The sequence below is a fragment of the Microtus oregoni genome, unplaced genomic scaffold (genome assembly GCF_018167655.1).
Source record: "Microtus oregoni isolate MIOR12 unplaced genomic scaffold, Mior012 000033F_ref0000390, whole genome shotgun sequence".
Classification (NCBI taxonomy): Eukaryota; Metazoa; Chordata; class Mammalia; order Rodentia; family Cricetidae; genus Microtus; species Microtus oregoni.
Window position 1 is genome coordinate 8,849,992 of NW_024543092.1, and position 25,828 is coordinate 8,875,819.

Sequence of the window (25,828 nt, forward strand, 5' to 3'; positions counted from 1 at the left end):
ATGCTGTTTAGGAATATTTATCAAATATATATTTACTAAAATATTTTTAGCTCTAGAGGGATACTGAAGACCTGTATTCCTATTTCCAGCACTCACACAAAAGCCAGGTGTGAAATACAACTCTGTAACTCTAGCATTGGGGTTGAGGAAACAGCAGGATTTTGGGAGCCCCTCCAGCTAGCCAGTCTAGGCGAATGGCAATACCAACTGCAGAGAGAGAAATAAGGTAGAAAGCTTACACAGCCAAGTGTGCGTAAACATTCATGCTAACATCCTTCTACACACAGAGAGAAAACACTACCAAATGATGACCAACAATAAACACATATTCATTATAAGACAAAACAAGGGGGGGAGGGATGGCATGGGATTCAAGTCACACTTTGTATGTGCCCTAAGTTCTGTAATTTTTCCTTTTAAAAAAAACAAAAAACAAAACTCAGAGCCTCACTATGTAGCTCTGTCTGGCTTCAAACTCTCCCTGAGCCTTCCTGCCTCAGTCTCCCAAGCACAACAGTAGATGTGCACCACAAAAGCGTCCAGTTAAATTTTACTTTTGAATCTTACTGTTTTAAAAACTACTAACCGTTCCGTTTCGTCTCAGCTCTTGGGAGGAAGAAGCAAAGACAGGTGAATTTGAAGCCAGTCTGGTCTACATAATGAGTTCTAGGCAAGCTAGGGCTACCCAGTGAAATCCTGTCTCTAAACAAAGCAAGCCATAAAACAAAACTATAAATCAAATATAAATAAATATATGTGAGTGTGTGTGTGTGTGTATATATATATATATATATATTGCACAATCCATTAACATGATATAGAAAATGAGACAAACTACCTGAAACAGGAACCAAGCTAATGACCTAGACACAGGGAAAACTATGTAAGTGACTGTAAAGCAGTACCTTGACAGTACTAGCGGAAGAAATGAGATTAGCCAGATATAGGAAACGTTTGCACACACCTGTCCACGCTCATTGTAACAATCTGTCTGTGAAGGATTATCTCCTTTCTCAAAGAAGGAAACTGTGACTCAAAGTTAATTGTCACACCAAGGGCAAGCAGTGTAGAAATGTCACTCTTAGCTCTCCTAACAGCAAGAACTTAGCTCTGCTTACCCTATCCCATCTCTCCACCTGTGTCTCTCGCTTTACATTTTCATGCTCCTGTGTTCCCTGCCTCCGCACTTTAGTCTGTTGAAATCTCTCTCATTCACCAGGATTGTCTGAAACGACTAACATGAGGTAAAATAAAAGCACAAGCTAGGATGGAATGGCTTTTTTTTCCATTTAACAAAGAACCAAAATAGACTAGAAGTGATTTCTTTTCATTACCACTGTTAGGAAATGGGGTGATGTTTAATTAATGATTGCTATTTTTATTTTACACCTATAACATAGACAGGACATAAACTTCAAGGGCTAGCCAAGCATAAGAGCTCACACCTGTCATCCTGCCAATTGGAAGGTGAAGGCAGCAGGATCAGGAATTCAAGGACAGCTCTGGCTATATATCAAGTTCAAGGCCAACCTTGATTACAGGAGACCCTGTCAATAAAACAACCAAAGGAATCTTCAAACCTACTAGCAGTGCTGCTCATAAATACATGCTGGCCATCAACATTTATTGTAGCAGCATTCACAATAGCTAAGTTATGGGCACAACTAAGTGTCTAACAACAGAGGAATTGATAGGGAAAATGTGAATATCCACAATAAAAACTTTTTTCAGCCATAAAGTATGATGTCCTAGGTAGTAAATGGATGCAACCAGAAAATCATATTCAGCAGATTTAGTCTCAGAAAGATAAATTGTGTAAGTTTTCTCTCATTTGTGGCTTTATATTTTATACAGTCATATATATACACATATATATGTATATATAATATATGAAATTGTCTAGGCATTAGACAAGGGGACTAATGGGAAAGGAGTGGAGGGAATATTCACAACAGAAAATATATACACGTGGGGGCCGGAAAGATGGCTCAGCGGTTAAGAGCACTGGCTGCTCTTCCAGAGGTCCTGAGTTCAATTCCCAGCAACCACATGGTGGCTCACAGCCATCTGTAATGAGACCTGGTGCCCTCTTCTGGCCTGCAAGGATACATGCAGATAGAACAGTATATATGTAACGGTCTGTCCTGTCCCTTTAAGAGACAAGATCTGCCCACTCCCTCCCTGTCCAGCAGGGCATCTTCTTTTCACTTGCAGTCCTGAGCTCCTTCCTGTCTCTCTCCTGAGGAGGCAGCTGCTGCAGTGGCTCACTACCCCCACCCCATCTCCTTCCCTCCTTCCCCCCTTCCCCCTCCTCTGTTTCTTTGCTCATCCCACTTCCCCCCTTCCCTTCCATAACCCACTAAATAAATATCTAACCTCACTCTGCAAGGAGTGCCTATCAGACTGTCTCTCACACACCCGGGAAAGTGGTTTCTCATGGAACTGGCTGCCCTGCCGAGGTCTCTCACCCTGCCTAGGACCCATTGGCCCTAATGGCCACTAGGGGGCTCCCTGCTTGGGATCTGGCTGCCTTCGTGACCCTGGGTGGTCTCGGGACCTGCTGCCCGCTGCAGCCACTTGGGGATCTGTGCCGTTTTACTTTTATCATAACAATATACATAATAAATAAATAAATCTTTTTTAAAAAAGAAAAAAATATATGCATGTAAGAAGAGTTATACGAAGATTAAGGAACTGCAGAGACTGTGCCTCAGATAGGAGTGCTGACTATACAAGCATAAAGAACCATGTTCAAATTTCTAGAACTACATAAAAAGCTGGACAAGATCACAAGCCTGAAATTACAGTGCTATGGAGAACAGAAAGGACGACCGCTGGGGCTCGCTGGCTGCCAGGTTTAGTAAGATCCTGTCTCAAGGGAATAGGATGGACGGTGATAAAACAGGACACTAAGTGTCCTCCTCTGGCTTCCCTGCATGCATACCCCATGGACATACACTATATACAAACAGACATAGACACAGACATACACATAACTTAAAGTTTTTAAAGTGCTAAGGGGTTGATAGATGGTGCAACACTGAAGAACATTTACTGCTCTTTCCAAAGGACCCATGTTTGGCTCCTACCACACACAAAACATTGGCTCCTAACTGCCTGTAACTCCAGCTCCAGGGGATCCTATTCTCTCTTCTGACCTCCAATGGCAAGATCATGTATTTAACAGGCATGCATAAATTAAGTAATAACAACAAACCTTTTAAAAAGTGTTGACAAATTAAGTTAGCAATTGAGAAACAATTTTTCAGCATAGCCATATTTTTTTTATGAAAGTAAGTATCCGTAGGTAAGGAGATCACTCTTGGTTAAAATGTAGAAATACATAATAAATTCTGAAAACAGTATTTATACCCTGTAGGATACATTTTTTAAAATTAAGGCGCATAATCCTGTGTGCCCATTCTATAGCTCAGAGAAGGAACAGTTCAAATTACACCACCAAGATGTACTGTACAAAAGGAAAAATATCAATTTCTTCATATTTAAGCCTGAACGTTAGAAATACCTGATTAGGATTTTTGATTGGCATATATTCTTCATCTTCCTTTTCTTCAGAGCAGTGACGGGTTTTCTTTTTGTGTTTTTTACTGGTGTGTGAGTGACTTGACTTTGAGTCTTCTGCCTGCTCATCTAGTATAAGATCATATTTTGCACTTACATTTAATTAAGGACAAACAGGATAAATAATGGAAGCAAAATATAAGAAATATGGTAAACAAGGGAGGCCATAAAACTAAATATAACTGAAAACAAAAAATACCTGAAAGCACAGAATACATTTAGAAAGCAAGTAATACAGTCTTCATTACGATCAAGAGAAATGAGAGGAATCCCGGCATCAGACAGCTAATAACCACCAGGCAAAAATTATAAGTGGAATAAAAATGTATTTGTCAATAAGGAAAAAACTTAATTTAGAAAATGAGGCATGACATCAGCTAGAAAAACTGAAGGTATTACGAACCCCAAAGCCAGAGGCACTCTACAGATAGAAGATGCATTGCACAACTCTTCTCAAGACAGTCAGGAAGTTAGCAATAAACAGTGACAACGAGGAAATTCTTTTAAGAATTTATAGCAATTAAAACTAAGTTACATGAACACAGATATATATATTAGAGCCATTTTTAATTATCAGAAAATGGGAATAATATTTAATAATATAATAAAATACATTTTAGCATCATAGTATGATATAATATAAAAGGAGTTACTAATATTTCTTTTAAGGCTAGGAAGGCCTATATGTAAATTAAAAGTGAAAAAGCTTAAGTCAACTACTTTATAGTTCATCCCAGGAGACAAAGCAGGCAGATTTCTGTGAGTCTGCATATGTAGCAAATTCCAGGCCAGCCAGAGCTACACAGTGAGACCCTGTCTCAAAACAAACAAGCAAACAAAATGACATAGACAGGAGGGATGGCTCAGCAGTTAAGAGTACTAGCTGCTCTTCCAGAGGACCTGTGTTCTGTTCCCAGCACCCATGTCAACTGGATTACAACTGCCTGTAACTCCGGCTCCAGAGATCTGGCACCTTCTTCTGGCTCTTCAGGTACCCATATTCACACATGCACATACCTATCCATAGACACACACACAAAAAAAACACATAATTTTTAAAAACAACTTTTTTTAAAAACTTCATAAATATTACTACTTGTAATCCCAGCTACTCAAAAAGCTGAAGTAAAAAAAAAAAAATTAGTCTGAGACGAGCCTGGGCTTTTACAAAGTAAGACCCTGCCTAGGGAAAGAGTAGTTCCTTACATACACAATACAGTGATTTTAATTTCATCAATCTTTATGAAAGATAAAGGCTTGGAAAGGAAAAAAACAAAAAGTGCCATTTGTGTATGTGACAGAACAAATCTTTTCTAAATTTATATAAAATGTTACTTAAATTTTAATTGGACCCAAGAGTGTAGCTCTATGGTAGCATGCTTGGTATCATGCAGAAAGCTCTGGGTTTGATCCTAGCACACAATATAATAACAATAGTAGTAGCAACAGCAGCAGCAGTAGCAGTAATGTTTTAAGTCAAAATATGCAATTTCTCTAATGTAATAAAAAAAAGCCTTAGAATAAAAGAAAGCATAAATTGGGCATGGTGGTACATGCCTTTAATCTCAGCACTTGGGAGGCAGAGGCAGGAGAGTTCAAGGCCAGCCTGGTCTATATAGTGAGCTCTAAGACAGCTACATAGTGAGACCCTGTCTCAAAAAATAAACTAGGAGAAAGCAATAAACCTCATGTAAAAATAATATCAATTTCTACAATGTGCTCTGAAGGCTGAGCTCTGAACTGTGAGGAACATGAGGAAGCCTAACACACGAGTGCTATTTTAGTTGTATCGGGGACTAGAGTCAACACAGACATGTCCTTTAAGGACCAGAGTCTACTGTCTGTATTTTTTTAATGTTTGTCTTCATAGTGGCACTGCTTAGGTTTCCCCTATGCATATACCATATACACATAAGATCAAAAAGTTAATGATATCCCTTCTAGCTTTCCACAAGATGGCCAGAGATGGACGGACCATCAGTCCCATTATTACTTTATTACCTACAATTTCTTTCCTCTTTTATACTATGCCTGATTATTTCAGTGTTCTTCAAACTAAAGGTCATAATTCAACAATAAGCTGTAGAATTTATGGTTCATAACTAGCAATTTTAGAATCACACAGAATAAAGAAATAGAGAACAGCACTTCCAGAATACTGTTAGTTAGGATGCAGCTCAGGGGTAGAGCAATTGCCTCATATGTGCAAGGTCCTGGGTGGAATCCCTAGCACTGTCAGAAAAACAAAAAAACACCCAAAAAACACCCACAAAACTTATTAAGATTTTGTTTCACTTGTATATGGGGACTGGGTGTGTATAAAAAAAGAGTATATATGCTTGTACTAGGGAAGATATAAACTTTATATTTTTAAGATGAGGTTCTTACTAAGTCACAAGTCTAATAATACCCCATCTTAAGTAACTGGACTTCACGCATGCACTCCACCCTCTAAGCTTTCTAGATGGTGGGTAAAGGAAGTAGTATGAAGGGGTGCAGTAAGCCCAATAAGTAGAGTGGATGACTAACACTCATTAAAACATTTTGGGCCTACAAACTTTAAATAATACATTGACTTCCTTACAGTCAGAACAAACTCCATGGTAAACATCTCTGCTTTATGCTGTGCAGCTACACTTCCTTTATGGTCCTATACACTCCCCTTCTTAGTGGTTAGACTAAACTTACCTTCACAGATGTGAGAATAACATCTGCACATATTCATCTATGCCTTTTATGATCCTGAGCTTCAATAACATGCCTTCTAATATCCTTTCTTTAGGATCAACCTCAGCTCGTTGGTCTGGCTGCCTGAGAAGCTTCTTAGGTTGATGTTGTCTGCCCCCTTCAGACTCTAACACATCACAATGCTTTGTGCACTACAGACAGCAACACATTTTAAAGTGTGAAAATTTAAAGGCCAACCTGATACTCATCTCTCCTTTATGAATACTTGGAGAAGACATGCCTGCGTAACACAGGAAAAGAGAACTTCTTTCCATCAACAGAAATGAGGAAACAAAGATACCATTTACCAGACATGACTGCCAAAGAAATGACCTTTGCAAAGTGTGGAGTGATAGGTTTATAATGGGAAAATCTGTCAAACAAATAAAAATGACATAATACAAACAGTATGTTTCACTGCTTTTTACTTGTCTCAACTTAAAACTTGGAAGAATCCGAATTCTATGGTCAAGTCAATAGATTTGTTGTTCTTAATCCTGTAAATGTCAACTATTGCACTGAACAGGAAGAAGCGTTAAACAAATGACAATGTATTATGCAGAAAAAAAAGCAATCTAATTATGTGACAGAGAACCATAAGATTTTGTTATCAAGATAAGGAAATTAAATATAAGAGAATGAATAACACAAAACATTAGCAAATACAAAAATAAAAATTTACCTGAAGAGCATTGGATACATAGGAAAGTATTTAATATAAGAGTAGGAGGTAAACTATTTAGACCTAAGGTTTCTTTCAAACCTAACTTTCTCCATAATACAAAGTATAATAAAAAGCAAAGTCTATGGGAGACACTGAAAAGCTATAACAGCAAACTGTTCCTTCACAAATGATTCATACAGTGGATGGATGTGCATACGACTCTTGAAAAGGATACTCCTGTTTGGGCTTTACTTTTTCTTTCAAAACCAAATTAGATGGTTTATCCTGTTCCTTTTCATACTCCTTGAAATCACTCTTGGTATATTTCCCACCTATTTATTAAGAAGAAAAAGAATTAGTATCACATAATGAAACACCAGCAAGTTTTTTTTTTTAAATTTATTTATTTATTAAGGATTTCTGCCTCGTCCCCACAACCGCTTCCCATTTCCCTCCCCCTCCCCTGATCAAGTCCCCCTCCCTCATCTGCTCGAAGAGCAATCAGGGTTCCCTGACCTGTGGGAAGCCCAAGGACTGCCCACCTCTATCCAGGTCTCATAAGGTGAGCATTCAAACTGCCTAGGCTCCCACAAAGCCAGTACGTGCAGTAGGATCAAAAACCCACTGCAATTGTTCTTGAATTCTCAGTATTCCTCATTCACCAGCAAGTTTATAACTCACAAAGGCACACATTGGGAAGCAGAAAAAGTGAAGGACAAAAGAACGATAGCAAACCTGTCTCTGCTGTCAGTGTAGTTGAAAGGCTATGTTCAACTTTCTTGGTAGCCAAATGCTGCCATCTACTGACACATATGAGTATTACAACACCCAACTGAAATGCTACACTGTCGATCAGAGTCACTAAGTCAGCAGCTAACACTAATCCTAAATAGATTGTAATTTCCCCACATAATACTGTAATTATAATATGTAAAAAACACAAACAAAAGGCCACTCTGGAAGAGTACAGGGACAGACACCATGCTGCTTTCCGCCATCACTTTTATCAAGAGCAAGTCAAAACTCATTCTGGTGAGACTGGTGAGCCAAGATGGGACAGGTTTCTCCTTCAGCCACAAAAGAAGCTGACTCTTCGGCATTACGATCTAATTGTGAACTAAAAAGTTCTCTTTGTGGAACAGAGAGAAGTATATGCCCTCTAAGTAGTGGACTGAAAATGAATTTGATTTTTAAACGGGAAGACAAAGAGTGAGGCACATGGCTTCTGGTGAGGTGAAGGCCGTTGTGAAGAAACAATGGGAAGAAGAAAGTTCTTGACAGAGACCAGATATTTATCTGGATTTTTATAGACCTTAATAAAAAAAATCAATTCATTTTCACAAAGCACTCATAAGAGCACAATCATGTATTTCAACAGCAGGGAAGGAGTCACAGAAACAGGGAGAGCACAGGACCATGAACCAAGTCATTTCTTCCTGCAGAGATCACAGATTCCAGTGGGCCTTCCAGCTGTCAACTCTACTAACTGATTTCTCCCTCTTCTAACCCCCACCACTGACCAACATATAATCCTATTTATTTCTTATTTTTAAAATGCAGTAAAATCATGGAAAACAGATTATAAATGGAATAGAAAAAGTAATCTTGAGGCTGGAGTGATGGCTCCATAATTAAGAGCACTGCTCTTGCAGAGGACCTGGATTCAACTCATAGAACCCACATGATGGCTCATAACTATCTGAACTCCAGTTTCAGGGAATCCAATACTCTGGTCTTGGCTGGCACCAGGCATACACATGGTGCATACACACAGACACACACATACACACCTGAAGCAGAACATCAATAAGAGGAGATAAACTAACATACCTTTCCCTTTCCATTTAACCTTTGCAACAGACTGGCTAAAATCCACATGTATTCTCCTGTCGTCTATAAGTACATTATCCATTTTGAAGAATGCTTTCTCACAGTCTTCTTCCTATTAGTGATTACAAGAAAAATCAAGCATGAATGTTTACAGGAAAATTTTCTGCAATTAGAACAAATACTGTAAATAAAAAGGCCGTTATTACCAAAATTAATATTCAAATACTTTTTTATACCAGATATTAAAAGCATTACATCTCAACCCCGGTAATAACATTTTGAGGCTCCATCTATTTACTACCTCCATTATCTTAATGAGAAAACAGAGAGTTTAATGAGATACAGTACACAAGTAGCCAAAGGTCAGAGCCATCATTTGAACTGAGGCGGTCTGACTGGAGTGGACCATCTGGGTGATGCAAGTCTACAGTTCCAGTTACAGTTACTCAAAACTAAAAATACTATTTCCCCAAAGTGAATGTTGTCTTCATAAACTTGGTGTTAAAAGTAATTTAGCAGGGGTTGGAGAAAGCTCAGCATAGTAGGACCCTTGCTTAGCACATACAAAGAACTGGAGCTGGGGCAGGCAGGGGTGAGGGGAGAGTCCTCTAGAACCAAACAAAAACCTCTGGTGAGCCAGTATGACATCAGCCAAGGCAACACAACAAGAACTCATCCTCAAAAAATAAGAAAAAACAGAATCTGGTATATTTAGACTATGACATACCTTTTCAAATTCAATAAAAGCATAACAGAGGGATTCTCCTGTTTTCCAATCTCGGATAACTTCACAACTGAAAAAAAAAAATTTTTTTTTTTTGAAAAGTCACTTACAAAAAACAAAAAAACATTTTCTCTAATTTTTCAGACCGGAACAAAATAAGTCAGTTATTAAACCCACAGATGGCAAAGTTTTCAGTAACAACTCTATTTAAACACACACACATACACAGCCCATTACTCTAGTAACTGAATTATTTAAATTCTATTCCAAATACACAAACTAGGTTATAGTGGTGGAGATGGGGGCAGGCTTCCCTTTAACAAAATTAAACTGCTAAATTCTTTTTATCTTAAAATTATTTTGTTTATTTTCACATTTTTGAGGCAAGGTCTTCTCGTGCAGCCCTGGTTGGCCTGGTACTCATTCTGAAGCCTAGGTAATCCCAAACTCACAGCAATCTTCCTGCTCCAATCTTCTATGTACTGAGATTAAAGGCATACACTATCATGTCTCATAAAATCTTTAAATCATAAAGTCTTTTTTAGTTCAAACATAAAGACTTAAAGAATATGTTATACATACATATAAGTGCTTATTAGTATGTTTATGCTTTTGAATGTGCTACAAGAACCCACTATGTAGCTCTGGCTAGCCTGGAACTCACTATGCAGACCAGGCTTTGCTTGCTATAGAGATCTCCCGGCTGCCATCTCCCAAGTGCTTAGGTTAATGGCATGAGCCACCATAGTTTAGGCTTATGCTGTGAGTTTTAAAGTAAACAGGGCTCAAATACTGTAAATACAGGTACCACACAAAATTAATTCACTAAACAGTATTAAGGGAAAAAGCCAAGAAGGAAGAATTGAAAGAAGCTGGCTTATCTCTCCCCATGTATCATAAGGACCATTTTAAAACATTAAATGAAAGGACATCCTAACCATAGGATATGTTGATCAGTGAGAAAATCTGACTAGCTTTGCAGATTTTCGCCTTAATAATATAGGAGAGGGGCCATGAGATGGTTCAGAAAGCAAAGGTACTTGCTCTGGGGACTGATGGTCTGAGTTCACTCCCTAGAGCCCACATAGAGAAGAGAACCATCTGAGCCAGGTGATGGTGTCACACGCCTTTCATCTCAGCACTTGGGAGGCAGAGGCAAGCGGATCTCTAAGTTTGAGAACAGCTGGTCTACGGAGCAAGCTCCAGAACAGCCAAAGCTATACAAAGAAATCCTGCCTCAAAAAACAAAAAAAGGAGAGAGAACTATTTCCTGCGAGCTGTATATTCTCTAAAATGGTAGTACTAGCTTATTTTTAAAATAATAATAATAAATAAATAATGGCTGGAGAGCTGGCTCAAAGGGTAAGAGCACTTGCTGCTCTACCAGAGGACCTACGTTCCACTCCCAACAACACACTAGGTGACTCACAACTATCTCTAACTCTAGTTCTGGGATCTGATGTCTTTTTCTACCCTCCAAGGACACCCATACACATGTCGCACACTCACACATACTTTTTAAAAATAATAATATTTAAAATAAATACTTAATGATAATATAGGGAAAATTAACCAAAAGAAAAAAATTTTCACTGAGGTGGTCTGGTAGTTTGTGAAGTGTTTGTCTTGAATGCATGGGGACCTGAGTATACAGTGATGTGAGTTTATAATCCCTAGATCCCCTAGGACTCAGTGTAGCCAGCCAGTACAGCCTACTTGGTGAGCACCAGCCAGTAAGAAACACTGCCACACACACACCCACACACACACCCACACACACACACACACACACACACACAAAGCATGGGGACCTTGGGGGAGGGTTGAAGTGGGGAGAGGCATGGAGGGGAGCAGAGAAAAATGTAGAGCTCAATAAAAATCAATTAAAAAAAATTTAGACACTGCTTGAGGAAAACACCCAAGGTTGCCCTCTGGTCTCTACATAACTGCACATGCAAAATAAAAATAAAATCCACAACAAATCACAATTCTATGCTTTTGAGGTATGGTAATGTTAACTTGTAATCCCACACTCATTAGTGTGGAAGATAGATTCAAGGTCAGAGTAGGCTATGATAGTGAGACCCTGTCTTAAAAACCTTGTGCACTCGTACAGGCACACACCACACACACACACACACACACACACACACACACACACACACACACACACGGGGGGGGGGGAGGGGCGGGAGGGCGGGGGGAGTGGGGAGGGAAGGAGGGCGAGCGCTGGACATAAAGCTTAACTGATCAAAGAGTTTGTCTAGTGCAAAAATCCCTAGGCTCAATCAACAGAACCACAGAAACTGAGTGTGGTAGCCACCTATAATCTTAGCACTCAGGAGGTAGAAGCAGGAGAATCAAGTTCCAAGTCATCCTTAGCTACATGTTAAGTTTAAAAAATAAATCCATAAAACTTGGTAATAGTGACATAGGCTGCTAATAATTTTAGGAGTTAATTTAAATGAGATAAATATTTTAAATATTAAGGCTGTTGGGAGTATTATACAAGTAGATAAATTGCTCAACTCATATTTTACTGTGAAAATGTATTAAGAATTGAGGAATCACTCAAATATTTAATTTGTGCATATATCTGAAAACATTCTTTTCTTTTCTATTGTTGAAATACTCGCTTGTAAAAATCACCAATATGAAATTCACCAAAGGGACTGGGAACATGTCTCAGTGGTAGAGGAATGCTTAACAGGCATAGTACCCTAGGTTGATCCTTAGCCCCACAAAAAAAAAAAATTAATTCACTCAAAATTGACAAATTCTCAAAAATGTTTAATTAGAAAACTCTGTTGAGTGTTGAGGCATGGGGCTTTAAGTCCTAGCACTCAGTAGGCAGAGACAGGAGGATCTCTATGAGTTCAAGCTCTGTGCGGTATATAGAGAAAATTGCTGGCCATCTAGGGCTACAAATGAGACCCTATTTCAAAATGACAAAAAAATAAAACAAACACCAATCAATCAATTAATTAATGCCTAGATATTTCCAAATCTCTTTTATTAACCCCAAAATTACCTTCTTATTGGCCCAAATCTTGAGAATATTATCTCCAGGTCCTCATCTGTGGTCACTGGATTCAATTTACACACAAATAAAACATTTTCTGGAGGTTTAATGTCTGCATCAGGTAAGTCTCCCACCTAAAGTTATAAATAATCAAGCATACAAATCAATTCCTTTAGTTTCTCTTCTAAATATTTTGTCCAAGCCCACAACACTGATTTTCTAGAACCATCTAAATTTACATCATGAACTATAGGTTCAGGGTGAAAAGAAAATGTAAAAAACATTTCAAGGGCTAAAAAGATGACATACGGTGTAAAGGTGCTTGCCACAAGCTCAGTAACCTGAGTTCAATTCCTAGGGCTCAGATATATCAGAATATGGCCCAACAATGGAGTGGTAAGAGGGTTCTCAGCATTTGTGAGAAAGCTCCAAGAAACCAAGACAAGAGCCTTGTGACCTCAGTTTCTTCAAAAACATGGAATTGTTCTTAAATTGTACTTTCCTGCCTCTCCCAGGTGTAGGGGGCAGGAGTGAGTTTACTTCAGATTATTCATTATAACTTGGCTATTGTTGTATGTCTATATGTTATATACGTTAGGTGTATATGTGAGGGTCTGAGTGCGATGGACAGCAATTGGTTCTCTGCTTCCACTGAGGATCCAACTAAGCTCATCCGGTGGCAGGTGCTCTTACTCACTGAGCTAGCCCCAGTGGTTTTTATTGTTATGCCTCATAACTATGCATTACACCTTTTTGGAAAATAATATATCAAATACTTTAAAAAAGAAAAATTGGGGATAATTTGGGACTTCTGAAGCCAGGATAGATCTGGATTCCTATCCTAACTATTACCCTTTTGATTTCACTGCATTTGCCTTTAAAATGGAAATTGTGCCTGGTGTTGTGGCACAGGCCTGGAATCTAGGTTCTCAGACGATGGAACTAGGAGGAACACAAGTTTATGTTCATGATGAGTTCCAGTAAGAGTTTGTCAAATAAATTTTAAAAGTAAATATATGGATAGAAATTGTGGTATTGCTTGATGAATTAGCAATAATGATTTGTAAGTATCAAGTTAGGTTAAAAAAAATATTAGCTATTAATATTGTTAATACCAGGAAAAATATAGTATCAGACTTTTTAACTGAAAACATATTAGTACATTTGTTTTTTGTGTGTATGTGTATAAGTACATGCATGTTATGTTTTTCCACCATATGTGTTTACTATAAAGGTGGTCGGACTGGGAGACGGAGCCATTAAGTGAGGTCTCATGCACAGCCAGCTTTATTCACAGCATCAGGCAATTTGTACCCCGAGTGTTTTTATTTTTCCTTTTCTGTTTTTTTTGAGACAGGGTTTCTCTGTGTAACAACCCTGGCTGTCCTGGAACTTGCTCTGTAGGCCAGGCTGGTCTGAAACTCCCAGAGATTCGCCTGCCTCTGCCTCTCAAGTGCTGGGATTAAAGGCGTGCACCACCACCTGACAAGATCATATATTTTTTCCCCCTTTGGCTATTCCTTCTCATAGTCTAAGATATTTACCATATTAATGAATATATTATTTAGTTTTATTGCTCAATTCTTTAAAAATATGATTATGTGAAATCTAGTCTTCTGTGATTTGTAATACCTAGTTCTTTCCATACTGCTTTTCAATATGGAACCACAATTTCTACATAGTTTTTCCCTTAAAGTCTCAACCTTACGCCTTTTCCTTTATGCAGACTAAAGTTAAGATCAAAGTCAGCTGTTGCACCAGTGTGTCAGAGCACACTGTATGCACTTCCTGCTAAAGCCCACAAAGGGCAGCAGTGAGATAGAACCATGATGATGCAATTTATTTCCTACAAGCATTTTGTGGGAAACAATATTCTACTATATGTATTTGAAAACTTTGAGATCATCGTGTAAAGAATCGTCTACTGAATAAACACACCAAAACTAAAATCTTTGAATTGAGAAACAGAAGAAGTTACAAAGCCATAAATCTGTTCAACAATTTTGAAGCCTGTCAAAGGCAACAACAGCTTATTAACTACGCCCAATGATAAGGATCACAGCCAGGCAGCCAGGCATGGTAGCACGCTCTAGGCTGGAGTCCAGGCTTCTTGGTAGGCTGATGAACCTAGTAAGACTAGCCTGGGCAGTATAGTAAGACCCTGTCTCAAAAAAAATAAAAAAATAAAAAAAGAGATAAAGAGAGAGAAATCATAATGCAAAAGAGAAGAGTTAATAAAAATCTATAAATGACAAAAGAACAAATAAGAAGCTCGTAGGGGTAGAGACAAAACTTGTAAGAGACTGGAGAAATGGCTCAGTGGTTAGGAGCATACACTAAAAGCTCCTAATTTCTTTCAGAGAACCTAATTTTGGTTCCCAGAGGCTCACAACCACCTGTAACTCCAGCTCCATGAGGACCTGAAACGTGTAGCCTCCGTGGGTACCTGCACTCACACATGCAAACATACACATGATTAACTGGGCTGAGATAGCTATACAAAGAAATGTTCCATTATAGGGAATTGAATGAATAATCAGTTCAAAAACTATTCTCCAATTTACATAAAATGCAGTCTAATAAGCAATGTTTAAAAATTATATGAAAACTAAAATCCTAATATTTATAACTTAGATAACCACCTCCTATTTTCTAATTGCTATTTTTACATTAATTTGCGTATGTGTGTATGTGATGTGTGTTTGTGAACATGAGCATGTACATGCCATGGTGCACATACAGAGGGCAGAGAACAGCTTCTTACATCAACAGGCTTGTCATCAACACCTTCACTCACCACCTCACCTAATCTTTCCCAGTTTGTTAAAAAGCCCCCAGTAATTAATAGAAAAATAAAACCAAACTGTTTACTTTCTGTTATTATTTTCTACAAAATGTAATCCAGGGGGAAAAATCTCACTAAATTTTTGCTAGTTTATTACCACAAAAGCAGATAAACTCCAAGAATGTGTTCTGTAAGTTATATACCATATCTTACATAGCATGAGTTATATAATAACTTTTTGACCAAAATTATTATCTTACCATCTCTAGAAGAATAGCTTGAGTTTTAGCCTCTTTTTCTGCCTTTATTTCTTCTACTTCTTCAGCTGATCTTCCTTTGAAGTCATCAATTTCTTCATCTGCTCCTATTCGACCACTCTGCAAAACAGAAGTTAAAAATTTGAGAATCATGAAAGATACCATGTTTTATTCTTGGCCTATCAAATGTAACAGAATAGAAACTTACAAGTCTCTGGGCACTCATTGAAATTAATTCTGTAGTATTTGTCAGACTTGGCTTCTGACTGATTGCAAAATCAAAAGAAATGTTTATATCGATACTATTAGCCAACTAAGTATTCAATTGAAAGGATACATAATTTTAGAATTAAAACACCAAACCCAACCATAAATTCAGCTTTGAGAAAGCATTATGAACACCTTAAATTTATACTTTAAAATGCCTTAGAGAACATTCCCTGCAGTCCACAAAAACGCCTGGGCCTAGCCTGGCTCCAGAATATCCCCATATCAAAAGTATTTTACAAGATGTTCTTTCAGTTACCGTGAGGCTATTCTCCTGGAGTTGGGAGATAAGAAAACCGTCCCAAAGTACTGCTTATATAAGGTTTGAGAACTGAGAATTCTGGTAGAATAGAAACTAAAGAGAGAAACTAAGGAAATAATAAAACAACTACAAAAATTAGCATCTCTATGGACAAGAAAAGAATTCCAAACTTGTTCTAGTATAATAAACAAGATAAGCAATAGAAAGAAACGCTTTAATATACCTATACAAGAAGGTGATACTAGCTGGGTGTGGTGGAGCACTCCTTTAAGCCCAGAACATAGAAGGCAAAGGCAGGTAGATCTCTATGAATTCATGAACAGCCTGGTCTACATAGCAAAATTCCAGGCTAGCCAAGGCTAACTAGTGAGACTCTGTCTCAAAAGAAAGAAAACAAACAACACTAAATGCTACTTACATCTAATTGTTCCCTTGTAGGTTCTGGTGATCGATCAGGAATTAATAAATCAGGAGGGTCATCAAACGGATCATCTAAAATCACTGTATGATTTATCCTTACAAAACAAATCCAAGTCAAATGTTACATTTATTTCAGAATCCACACTTATTTTCAGACTTTACCCTACAAGTATTTCTAATGTCCAAAGACTCCACAGTGCAAGGGTGTTACTGACCTACAGTATATTTTTATAATGAGCAGTGCCACATTTCCTTCGGTAATACTGCTCTGCATTACTTTATGACGTAAATTAACCTGGGCATGAAAGCTGGTACCTGTAACCCCAGCACTCAGGGGGTCAAGAGAAGAGAATCACAAACCTGGGGCTAGCCTGAGCTAGAGACAAAGTTCCAAGTAAGCTGCGTTACAGAGTGAGACCCTGCCTCAAAATACACACATGAAAAACTAAAACAAGAAAGAAAGAGGAAAAGGAAAAAAGTAAATTTCTAAACCTTGTTAGTTGTGCTCTAATTTTTTTTTAAATAACCTGCCTCTAAAAAAATAAACTGAAACAAAAGTAATTCTTACCAAAATAATTAGTACAAGAGAAAAAATATAAAAGCTCCTTTTCTTGAGATTCTAGTGTTCTCATATTAATTCACACTATAGAATTATTCTGTAACTAGTCGTGATACTTAATTTCAATTGTCAACTTGGCAGGATCTGGAAACACCTGGAAAGGGAGTCTGGATTAAAGTGGTCTGTGAGAATGCCTGTGTGGGATTTTCTTTCTTTGTCTTCCCCTCCCTCCACCACGAGACAGGGTTTCTTTGTGTAGCCCTGGCTGTCCTGGAACTCACTCTGCAGACCAGTCTGGCCTCGAAATCAGAGATCCACCTGCCTCTGCCTCCCAAGTACTGAGCTTAAAGGCATGCATCACCGCCAACTGGCTTGAGGGATTTTCTTAATGGATGGGATGATCCACCTGAATATGGAAGACACCATCTCATCTCCCTGGACTGACAGAAAAGGAGACGGGGAGCTGAGCATAGGCACTCCTTGCTCTGCTTCACCGCTGTGAATGTGATGAAGCTCCTGCCACTTTAATTACCCTTACTTTATCCCTACTACAGTCTTGAGCTGTGAAATGAAATAGACCCTTTTCTCCTTAAGTTACTTTTTATTTTATTTTACTTTGTTTTTTGAGACAGGGTTTTTGTGTAACCCTGGCTGTCCTGGAGCTCGCCTCGAACTCACAGAGATCTGACTGCCTCTGCCTCCCGAGTGCTGGGATTAAAGGAATAAATCACCACCACCTGGCCTTAAATTACTTTAATAAAGAGTATTTTATCACAGAAAAATGAAAAACATGGAGATTTTAGTTCTATGTATAGAAGTCTCATTCATGCCATCACACAATCAACATCAGTGTTAAAACATTCTAGTATATTAAGATAGGAAAGGTAAACACACCTGATATCTTGATATGGTACAAAATCCTTGTCAACAAAGGTCTCATTGATTTTCTTAACTATGTCCATGCCTTCTGTCACTTCACCAAACACTGTATGAACACCATCAAGGTAATCTAGATTTTCTCCTGTAGTAATAAGAAACTAGACCAAAAGGTACATAATAAACATTTTTTAAAAAATGTAACTCTGAAATCACTTATAACTCTAAAGAAAACAACATCAAGACTCTACATTTACTGTATCAATTATTTCTAGAACTAAATAAAAAGCACAGACTATGTGTGTACCAACAGGTGCACAGATGTTCTGTTGATCAACAAGACATGGGCACATGTGTACAGAGTGCTCATGGAAGCCAGAAAAGGGCATCAGATGCCTTGGAACTGGAGTTTCATTGTGAGCCATCATATGGCTGCTAGGAATTGAACTGGGTCCTCTCGAAGAGCAGTTAGTGCTCTTAACCACTAAACCAACTCTCTGCCCCCCTTTTAATGTAGAGAAGAAATAATTGGTATTTCTCCCTTAAAAATGTCATTTAGTTCAAAAAACAACAACAAAAAAAATGTCCTTTAGTACATTCTCTCATTACTGAGTAACTTGAAAAGAGAACTTCATAGGCTCCTTCTAGTTCTTCATGTTTAAACAAAGCTCATCTCCCATCCATGTTCTAACCTGAGATCCATGTTGATCACTGCCATTGTTCACCATGGACACAGTGCCCTTCTTCTTATGCTTTATCCTTGGCACTTTTTCTGCCTCAAAAAAGTTTGCTTGATCACCATACAGTTGTCTGAAAGTATACAATAAAGTTACAAAACTTAAATACTCTCAAAATGAAATACAGATACTATAACAGTGTTATTGTGTCTTTTATAGATATCCCACTATAATTCAAATACTCCTTTCTTCTTACAGGCATTCTCGGAACCTAGGAAACTACCCTAGAATTTGGATGATATTTTAACATGAAAATTGAACTATAGCAATTATACTTTGTTCTTATTTAAAAATAAAAAGCTGGGCCAGGCGGTGGTGGCGCACGCCTTTAATCCCAGCACTCGGGAGGCAGAGGCAGGCAGATCTCTGTAAGTTCGAGGCCAGCCTGGTCTACAAGAGCTAGTTCCAAGACAGGAACCAAAAAGCTACGGAGAAACCCTGTCTTGAAAATCAAAAATAAATAAATAAATAAAAAAGCTGGTGGTGATGGCACACTTTTTTTTTTTTTTTTCCCCCGAGACAGGGTTTCTCTGTGGCTTTGGAGCCTGTCCTGGAACTAGCTCTGTAGACCAGGCTGGTCTCGAACTCACAGAGATCCGTCTGCCTCTGCCTCCCGAGTGCTGGGATTAAAGGCGTGCGCCACCACCGCCCGGCGATGGCACACTTTTATCCCAACACTTGGGAAGCAGAAGAAGGCAGATCACTGTGAGTTCCAGGAATCAGTGCCACCCCTGGCAAGTAGTTCCAGGTTGTATAAGAAAGTACACTGAGCTGTGAATACATTTTATTGGTTAATAAAGAAGCTGTTTCAGTCAAAGGCTTAGCAGAGTAAAGCCAAGTGGGAAACCAGAATAGAGATAGAGAAAGAGAGAAAGGGGGCGGGTGGGGGGGGGGAGCAGAGTCATAGAGATGCCATGTAGCTGCTGAAGGAGACAAGAAGCCAGAACCTTGCCTGGTAAGCCACAGCCTCATAGTGAAACACAGATTAATAGAAATGGGTTCATTTAAGATATGAGCTAGCTAGAAATATGCCTAAGCTATCGGTCAAATAGTGTTGTAATTAATATGGTTTCTGTGTGGTTATTGGGTCTGGGTGGCCAGGAAATGAAAGAGAAGTCTCCACTTAAAAGAAGTGTTCCTTTATAGCTTTTGCTTCTGTTTCTGCCTTAAATTCCAGTCCTGATTTCCTTTAGTAATGGAGTATTACCAGAAATAAATAAACCCTTTCCTCCCCAAGTTTGATTCTTGATCATGGTGTTTTATCACAGCAATAGAAACCCTAATTAAAATATTTACATAAGAACTTACCCAAATATAGACTCTCCTCCACGGCCAGTCCCTGTAGGATCTCCTGTTTGTATGATAAAATCCCTCTGTAATATACAGAATTATTCATTAATTCACAGTTTGCTAGATGTTTCCAATAACAAAGAACATGACTTATATTTACCAACTTACCTGTACATTGTGAATAAGGCAATAATTGTAATATTTTATTTTGCACAACTTCAGAAAATTCAAGCATGCTGAAAGAAAGTAAAAACTAAATTTATTACCGGAAAGCAAAAATTCAGTTTTAAGCAAATTTGTAAAAGCATAATTAGTACAATTTAATCTTTACATTTACATTTTTATTAAAAGAAAAACAAAGGTTCTGGTAAGGTGGCTCTGTAGGTGAAGGTGCTTGCTCCCAAACCTGAAAACCCAAGTTCTATTCCTAGAGCCTACATGTCAGAAAGAGAGAAGCAACTCCCCAAAGTTGTCTTCTGACCCTTGCAAGCATGCTGTGGTACACATTCATTCACATACACATCATAAATAAATAAATGTTAAAAGAAAAAATTAAGTTCAAAGCCATAAAAAGAGGTATTATGGTTTTCTACAAGTCAACTTCTTCTTTGAGGGTATAGCCACTGGTATGCTTGCCATGCAGTGAATGGTTCCACATCCATGCACACATGGATAGTACTAGCTAGATATGAAGTTGGGAAGGAGACATGGAAGGAGTAGGAGAGGAAATGGGGATTTATGTATACACAGATGAAAGTCTCAAAAATAAAGAAAAATCGGCCGGGCAGTAGTGGCGCACACCTTTAATCCCAGCACTCGGGAGGCAGAGGCAGGCGGATCTCTGGGAGTTCGAGGCCAGCCTGGTCTACAAGAGCTAGTTCCAGGACAGGCACCAAAGCTACAGAGAAACCCTGTCTCGAAAAACTAAAAAAAAAAAAAAAAGAAAGAAAGAAAGAAAGAAAGAAAAATCAAAAGGTAATATATTTTAAATACCATTTTATTTTCTTATAAACTTTTGGACATCAAAGCTAATGTAGGAAATAAGCAATTGTTTATTTATAGATTGGTTTTTAAGGGGAAGGTACAGATAAAGCTATGATGAAAGGAAATCTAGCAGGATGTATGAAAATGAATGTAGATTATGTAAATTAGAGAAAAACCAAACACCTTCAGGACTTTTGTTTTACAATTAGTAAAAAGTATTTCACAGACTAGGGGTATAACTCACGTAGAATAATTACCAAGAATTCCTGATGCTTTGAATTCAATCCCCAATAGCACATAAAAAAGAGGGGCTTTGCAAAAATCTTTATTTACTGTGAACAATCTTTCTCATATAAATTCACCCGCATATTCAAAAAAAATCTACTGTGTACATTTGGGGTGGTTTGAAATGTCTTCTACAGGCTCAGGTATTTGAATACTTAGTCCTCAGATGGTGGCACTGTTTGAGGAAGCTACTGAATTTTTAGGATGGAAGCCTTGCCAATGGAAATTCATTCCTGGAGGGAGACTTTGAGTATTCATACTCGCCCACTTCTAGTTCACTCTCTCTGCTTGGTGCGCTTGTTAAAGATGTGAACTCTCAACCGCCCAACCCAGCCGAATGCTGCCATGCCTGCCCTACCATTATGAAACGCCCCTCTAGAACAGTGATCCAAAGCAAACTCTTCCATAAACCACTTATGGTCGTGGTGTTTCATCATAGCAACAGAAGAGTAACTAATACAGCCCTCTAGATGGCTTGGCACTGCCATCACCAACATCATTAGATTATGGTTCATGTCCTTGAAGAACTCACAGTCTAGTCACAGAGAGACATTCTAACACGGTCTTAAGGCACTAAGAAACCAGACAGAAAATGACATACATGAGGCTCCTTGCCCTCAATAAATTCATATTTATGAAACTAGTGTCATAACCAGTATGATGGCATATGCCTGAGCAGAATCAGAAGAAAAATGAACTTGATTAAGACAGTCTCAAAAGCTGACAGGAAAAACAAAACAATGAAGGTCCTTACAATTAAACATGAAATAATGATAACACTAGGTCTTTCTAATAATACTATGTTATTTAAATAGTAAATTGTTTACTATTTCAACTACAGGGTTTCTCTGTGTGGCTCTGACTGTCCTGTAAACTCTCTTGGAGACCAGGCTGGCCTTCAACTCAGAGATCCACCTTCCTTTGCTTTAAGGGCTGAGGTAAAAGGCGAATACCACATCTGGCTCTGTAAAATGATTTTTTTAAAGGTAGTTTTATAACAAGGGTTCAAAATAAGGAATGTTTATAGCTGGGGAAATAAGAAGACTACATGGAGTCCTAAGGTAAAAATTAAAAGAATTTGATTGCATCATATATATCAACACATGGTATATCATAGATACAACAATTTTACATATCAATTAAAAATATATCTAAAAGGAAAACTTCGAGACTGGTGAGGTGGCTCAGTGGATAAAAGAGCTTACTGTCAAGTCTGATGACCTGCAGTTGATCCCTGAAACCCACATGGTAGAAAGAGAATGGACTCCCAAGTTGTCCTCTGACCTCTACGGGAATGCCTTGGAGAATCTGCAAGAGCACACACGTACACATGCACACTCTCACACACACAGAAACAATAAGTAAAATGGCCATTTTTTTAAAAGATAAAAGAGAGCTGGGCAGTGGTAGTGCACATCTTTAATCCCAAAACTCAGGAGGCTGGGCCATATCTCTGAGTTTAAGGCTAGCCTAGTCTACGGAGCAAGATCCAAGACAGCCACGGCTACACAGGGAAAACCTGTTTTGAAACGCCCAATCCCCCCCTCAAAAATAAATCCCGAAAAGAAAGATTTGGACTGGCAGAGAGTAAAAAAAAAATGAGAAAGATGAGGGTGGGGACACAGCTCAGTGTCAGTGCTTAGCATGCAGGAGGACCTGGGCTAGATTCTCAGACATGTGCTACTGTGTCAGGCTCCAGTTATACAAGTGCTCATGATTCTCAGACATGTGCTACTGTGTCAGGCTCCAGTTATACAAGTGCTCATGATTCTCAGAAATGTGCTACTGTGTCAGGCTCCAGTTATGCTTTCAGTTATTTCCTCTTATAGACATATACTGAAGTAATTTCAGATTAAAAAATCCAGTGGAGGTATTGGTACTGTAAATGAAACAAAATTAGCTATGTGTTGACTAGTAACAAAGTTGGTCAGTAAATTTCATTTACTGATTATCTTTACTTCTGTAAAGTTAAATTTTTTTTCCTTTCTTTTCTTTTTTTTTTTTAAGTTTTTGTTCCGAACATAGTTTCTCTGTGTAGTTGTGGTTGTCCAGGAAATTGCTTACTGGAAGTAAAGGTATGCCCCCACCATGTCTGGCTGGCTTAAATTTTTTTTCAGCAATTAAAAGTTTTTTTTAAAAAGGAATCTGCATATGTGGATATGCTTACTATTGATTGATAAGTAAGTATACACATAATGAGATGTCCAGTCACTCTCCTTCAAGTATGTCCACACAAGCAAATATAGTCTTGGTGTCCCAAGCCTTCTCTGCAGAAGCCCTGCTTGTTCAGGACGTGTGCTGACTGTCTCCACTTCAGGAGTGCACAAAGGAGTCCACTCATTTTGGAAAGTGCTGTTCTACATGCAGAGTGTCAAAGGAGCTCAAGAAAAAGGAAACACAAAATCAAGAGCTAAAAATACAATACCAAGGGCTAGCAACATGGCTCAGCAAGTAAAAGCACTTGTCACAAAAGCCTGAAGACCTGAGTTCCTAGAATGGAGAGAACCAACTCCTGACTACCACACATGTGCGAGGACAGACATACACACAAAATACTAATACTAATAATAATGGAAATTAAATTGTTAAAAAAAAAACCACACAATTCCAGCCAGGCAGTGGTGATGCATGCAAAACGTCTTTAACCCAGCACTCAGAAGGCAGAGGCAGATGGATCTCTGTGAGTTCGAGGCCAGCATGGTCTACAGAGTGAGTTCCAGGACAGCTAGGACTGTTACACAGAGAAACCCTGTGGGGGGTGGGAGAGACAATGACAGGACTTCAATTGCATAGAGCATCCTTGGGATCCAGCCACCGTTAGGCATCCAAGCTTATCCCAGTGACAGAAGGCAACTGAGCACTTTAAGCTCTCTTGAATTGTGTTTCTATTCCTTGACAGAGCAGTAAGCAAAACAACACATTGTTATGCATTACTCGCTGCAGCAAGTGCACATGCCACGCCATGTTCTTGAGATAATGGAGATGCTCAGGCACAGTTCCTACTCTCCTCGCAGCACACAAGTGAGAGGACGCAATCAGGCACACAGTTCCAGGACAGGGAAGTATATGTTCTAATAGAATGACTGTCATTGTGATTTATGAATCCACTGCAGGCAGAACACAAGTAACAGATTAACGTTGATCTTCTGAGCCTTGCAGGGTATCGGGGAGATCTGGGAAGTTCCTGGAGGGATAGGAGTGGAAAGGAACGTGGGCAGTGGCAACAGTGAGAAACGGGAAGAGTGCAGGGGCAAGTGAAGTGTTTGAGGGTGGAGGGGGGAAAACAGCTGAGCGTGGGGAAAGGTGTGTCTGTGCAGTACCGCAGCTCCTCTCCTTCTCTGGGAGCTCTGCATTCTGCAGGGGAAGGGCACTGATTGCAGCTAATCTCTCCTGGCTTCCCGATTCTCCTAGGGGCTACGGTCCCCACACAGCTGCCTATTCTCTTTCCGAGGCCAGTGTGCCACACTATAATCCTGCTTCCAAAACCTTCAAATGCTGCGACCTTGCTGACGGCACCTAAGACTTACCAGAATCTAACCTGACTGGAAGTCAGCGGCAGCTACTTCATTCCACATAGCAATCGTTCTAGCCATGCCAAGTGTCTTGCTATTTCCGGGAAAAACTCCAAATTGCTAAGAAAACCTTAAATGCCACTCATCTCCGAAAGAGTTAGTCTTTTGGCTTGGCTTCTTCCCAACCTCACTGGGGAAGACTCACCTCTCTACTTTCCATAGCAACACACACATCCTTCTCCTAGGACTCTTAAGTTAAAACTGGAGCCCGCTTTGTTCCCCTTCAGTGGAAAAGCAAACTCTAAAAGGTGAGACGCCTAAACTCTAGCTGGCCCTGGCGACGGCCACCCTCCCGAAAACCAGAGGCATCCTACCTGCTTTTATCATGACAAATGATGGCATGTCGAGCCGTCTTTAACTCTTTTTCCTCTCACGAATAAAGAAAGCACAGCGGGTGGACGAAAGCTAGGGGCGTCGCCTACGCAAGCCACCATACCCACCCCCACAAGCCAAAGTCCTTCTAGGAGGACCACAGCGGAAGCCAGTTGTGGACACACGCGCACACACGCAAACGCACGCACACTCTCGCCGCCCCGCCAGGGCGCGGAGGACGTGGGTCTCACCGCGCGGCCGCTCCTCGGTGTACAAGTCGATAACCACGTCGCCCAGAGTGGTCTCCAGGAGAACCGCCATGGCGCCGGCTTCTCCTCAGGAACAAACCCCCGGCAATGACAGGCGTAGCCCGCGCACAGCTGCGCCTTACGTCACGACCTGTGCGACGCTTGTGGCGTCATCCGCGGGCGCCGTCGCCCCTCTTGGAAGCGCAACTTCCGGCAGGCTGCTGACCGAGTTCTTTGGCTCTGCCGCTGGTTTCCGCGCGGGTTGTCTTACGGCCTGCGGAGTCTTTTGGGAGATTCTGTTTCGCCCTTGGTGACCCGTATAAAAGGCCTGTACCCCACGAGCGCTATTTTATAGGAATAGTGTATCCATCCGAGAGCAGGGAGGACTCCATACCCGCGTCATGGTCTTCCCTCGCCCTTGTAAG

The 25,828-nt window shown here is 39.5% G+C and overlaps 1 protein-coding gene and 1 pseudogene across 1 annotated transcript in view; one reads left to right on the forward strand and one right to left on the reverse strand.

The window, feature by feature from the left end:
- The window catches only part of Ppil4 (peptidylprolyl isomerase like 4), a 31,678-nt gene extending 6,147 nt beyond the window's left edge, over nucleotides 1-25,531 (reverse strand). Inside the window, exons 1-12 of the mRNA XM_041680428.1 lie at nucleotides 25,407-25,531; nucleotides 20,171-20,238; nucleotides 20,021-20,085; nucleotides 18,668-18,785; nucleotides 17,994-18,136; nucleotides 16,539-16,635; nucleotides 15,595-15,711; nucleotides 12,559-12,683; nucleotides 9,531-9,597; nucleotides 8,804-8,915; nucleotides 7,209-7,305; nucleotides 3,527-3,674 (exon numbers count right to left, since the gene is read on the reverse strand). Coding sequence (XP_041536362.1) covers nucleotides 3,527-3,674; nucleotides 7,209-7,305; nucleotides 8,804-8,915; nucleotides 9,531-9,597; nucleotides 12,559-12,683; nucleotides 15,595-15,711; nucleotides 16,539-16,635; nucleotides 17,994-18,136; nucleotides 18,668-18,785; nucleotides 20,021-20,085; nucleotides 20,171-20,238; nucleotides 25,407-25,476 — 1,227 coding nt within the window. The 5' untranslated portion in view covers nucleotides 25,477-25,531. The remainder of the gene's footprint in view (nucleotides 1-3,526; nucleotides 3,675-7,208; nucleotides 7,306-8,803; nucleotides 8,916-9,530; nucleotides 9,598-12,558; nucleotides 12,684-15,594; nucleotides 15,712-16,538; nucleotides 16,636-17,993; nucleotides 18,137-18,667; nucleotides 18,786-20,020; nucleotides 20,086-20,170; nucleotides 20,239-25,406) is intronic.
- Nucleotides 7,955-8,136, forward strand: LOC121466640 (annotated as a pseudogene).
- Nucleotides 25,532-25,828: the final 297 nt, after the last annotated feature.